Consider the following 2,783-nt stretch of genomic DNA (forward strand, 5'->3'; position numbering starts at 1 on the left):
ATGTTACAAAGGGAGTTAGCAGGGGTTAAAAAAGGGTTAAAGACTATTAGCAATAAAATGAAACTTTATGATTGAATCAGAAGGAGAAAAGGAAATTTTCTCACTGCACAATTCCTAGTCCATTCCTATCCCATACACACCACCTGCAATTACGTGTCATGCCAGCTATGGCACGGGGCCTGTGTTCTCGGACGCTGACCTAGGTATCGCAGTTCTCCCGTACAGGAAGCAAGCGGCTTACCATTTGTCTGAGAAACGCCATCAGGGAGGTTCTTGGTGGTTTGCTTTCTTCTCTTTTGAGTTTGACTTCTGCGGGTTCAGGTGTAGCATCTCCTTCTTCGCTGAGATCCACTGTTTGTAAGGCTGAGTCTACTTCCGCGGACTTTATAATCTCTACTGGTGATTCACACACCACCTGGATTATTTTGCCAGGTAATAAGACAATGAAAAAAAAAATTCCCCCCAAACACGTTTTATAGAATGGGGTCCTGGTTGCCCCCCTGGCCACACAGTAGCTACAGATTTGACTCTACGGCCATTTCTACACAGGTACATCTTCAAGCAGAAACACGTTGTATAATGTGCTCTTAAACAGTCAATTTCTGAACAACTGCCAAATTGACGTGAAGTGCAACATTCCTTCCCCGCTGAAGGTACGAGGCACACAGAGGAGGTCCCTTTTGCCCTTCAGAGAATGCCCAGTACCCTTCCCCTCCTAGTAAGCCCACCTTTGGTCTGCCCCAAAGGTGAATTCCACCTGGCCTGTGTAGAAATCAGGAATAATCATTTTCTTAAGAGTCAAGCCTTAGAGACAGTAACCATGACACCATCCAGTCCACATCTTAGTTCCCCTGCACCTGTGGAAAAACCGTCCTCTCTGCAGAAAGGGCAGTGTAAACACCACTCAGTTTGGTCAACTGGCCTTCCTCACTAACTTGTTTCCCACCTGGCCCCAGACCAGTCATTTGTCCTTGGTACTTAAAGGAAGTTCATGATTTCAGATGAGAAATGAACTTGGTAAGAAAAACGATGGCCAAGTTGTTAATGGGCCCCTGGCCTGGCACCCAGTGAGCTCAGTGTTCCCTGAACATCTGCAGGGAGCAGGGAGGGCGAGTGGGGGGCGCAGATGCAAGGCCCGATTTACCTGCACCTGAGCCCGACTCTTGTCATTTTGCATTGCCTCACTGTGTGTGTGCAGGGCCCCAGTCCCACCTGGGACAGTTTCTGCATCTGCAATGGTCCCTGCCACAGGACAGAGTGAGTTGGCCAGGAGAGGGTTTCATAATTTCCTTTGTTTCCCCAGGCGGGGGTTGGCAAACTACTACCAAATCCAGCCTGGGGGGTGCCTGTTTCTGCATGGCCCCTGGGCTAAGAATGGTTTTTACATTTTTATAGGATTGTAACAAATGTTTTAAAAGATGAATAATATGGGATGTAGACCATAAACGGCCTACGAAGCCTAAAATATTTACCATCTGGCCTTTTATACCACAAGTTCTTCATCCCCTGCCTGCAAGGAAAGCACTTACAGGGACAACGGCCTGGTTGCATTTGTCCTTGCTGGTGTCAGACCCCAGCTTCCTCGGAGCCTTGTTTTCAAGGTCGGGGGCAAGAGGACTTAATCATTTCTAAAGGTACAGTATGCTCATGGAGAAACCGTTTTCCTTTCCTGCATACAGAATAAACCATTGGTTTGCAAATGACCCAAATTTTCCAAATCAAGAAGAACTCTTAGTTTCTGTGTTGTCAACTGATGCAGGGAGATGCCCGTCCACAAATCAACACGCAGAACACCCTGGAATTTGGCAACTAAATCACAGTAGTGTATCCCCTCCTGACATATCTTAAGATTTCTAGTATTTCCTTTTTTGAAAACAAAAATCTACTTTGGGGAGTTATAAACTCAAAAGCCTCCAGGAGGCGAGGCGGGTAATATCGGCGTGAATGGACCAGATATAAGACAAAAGAGAATGGTGGGACGATGGCAGACTAAAGTCAAGTTGTCCCATCTAAAGACATTAAAGGAATAAAAATGCTGGATTGGCCAAACAGAATACGTTTGTGAGTGAGCTTCCGCTGCTGGGCTGCTGGGTTTTGACCTTGCTCTGTTTTTATGAAACCAGAGCCACACACAGACTGGGGTTGGCAGTCAGATGTGGACATGGGTCTCTACCTATAAAGCTGATTTAATTCGACTGTATTTCTGACAAATAAGCTCCAGCCACAAGAGCCCTTGGGGTGAGCCTGAAATGCAGGCGTAGAGCTCTACGCAACGGGCTCTAAAGCAACCTGCCAGGGTCTAAATCTTGTCTTCGCTCCTTTTTGGTGTGCTCAGCTAAGGTTGGAGCTCCCTATCTCCGCGCTCCTGTTTTCTCTGCTCTCGATGGGGGTGGATACACGGGAGAAAGCTGTTGTGAGGATTAAATCAGGCAACACATGTAAAGTTCTTAGAACTGTGTCTGACACAATGAGCGCTTAATTAATGCTAGTGGTTGTTATTTGTGTTAATTAATATTAGAGCTATTTACTCCATGAACATGAATTATCTGGAATCACCCACCATGTACAAGTCTATTATTTAAAGATGATTACATTAGTATAATAACTACCTCTTTATACTATGCCTGGCATTGTGCAAGGTATTTATATATATATATAAAACCTCAAGAAATGGTTACAAAGACAGCTCAGGAAAGATAACATTATCCCCATTCTACAGATGAAGAGTCTAAATGGTTGAATGACTTGGCCAAAGTGACACTATAGGTCAGTGGCCATTGCAA

The 2,783-nt window shown here is 45.3% G+C and overlaps 1 protein-coding gene across 1 annotated transcript in view; it reads right to left on the reverse strand.

Annotated features, from left to right (window-relative positions):
- The window catches only part of BCAS1 (breast carcinoma amplified sequence 1), a 116,903-nt gene that overhangs the window by 32,771 nt on the left and 81,349 nt on the right, over positions 1 to 2,783 (reverse strand). The window contains exon 8 of the mRNA XM_012645857.1: positions 242 to 415. Within this exon, the coding sequence (XP_012501311.1) occupies positions 242 to 415 (174 nt within the window). The remainder of the gene's footprint in view (positions 1 to 241; positions 416 to 2,783) is intronic.

Source organism: Propithecus coquereli, unplaced genomic scaffold, assembly GCF_000956105.1.
Source record: "Propithecus coquereli isolate 6110/MARCELLA unplaced genomic scaffold, Pcoq_1.0 Scaffold237, whole genome shotgun sequence".
Classification (NCBI taxonomy): Eukaryota; Metazoa; Chordata; class Mammalia; order Primates; family Indriidae; genus Propithecus; species Propithecus coquereli.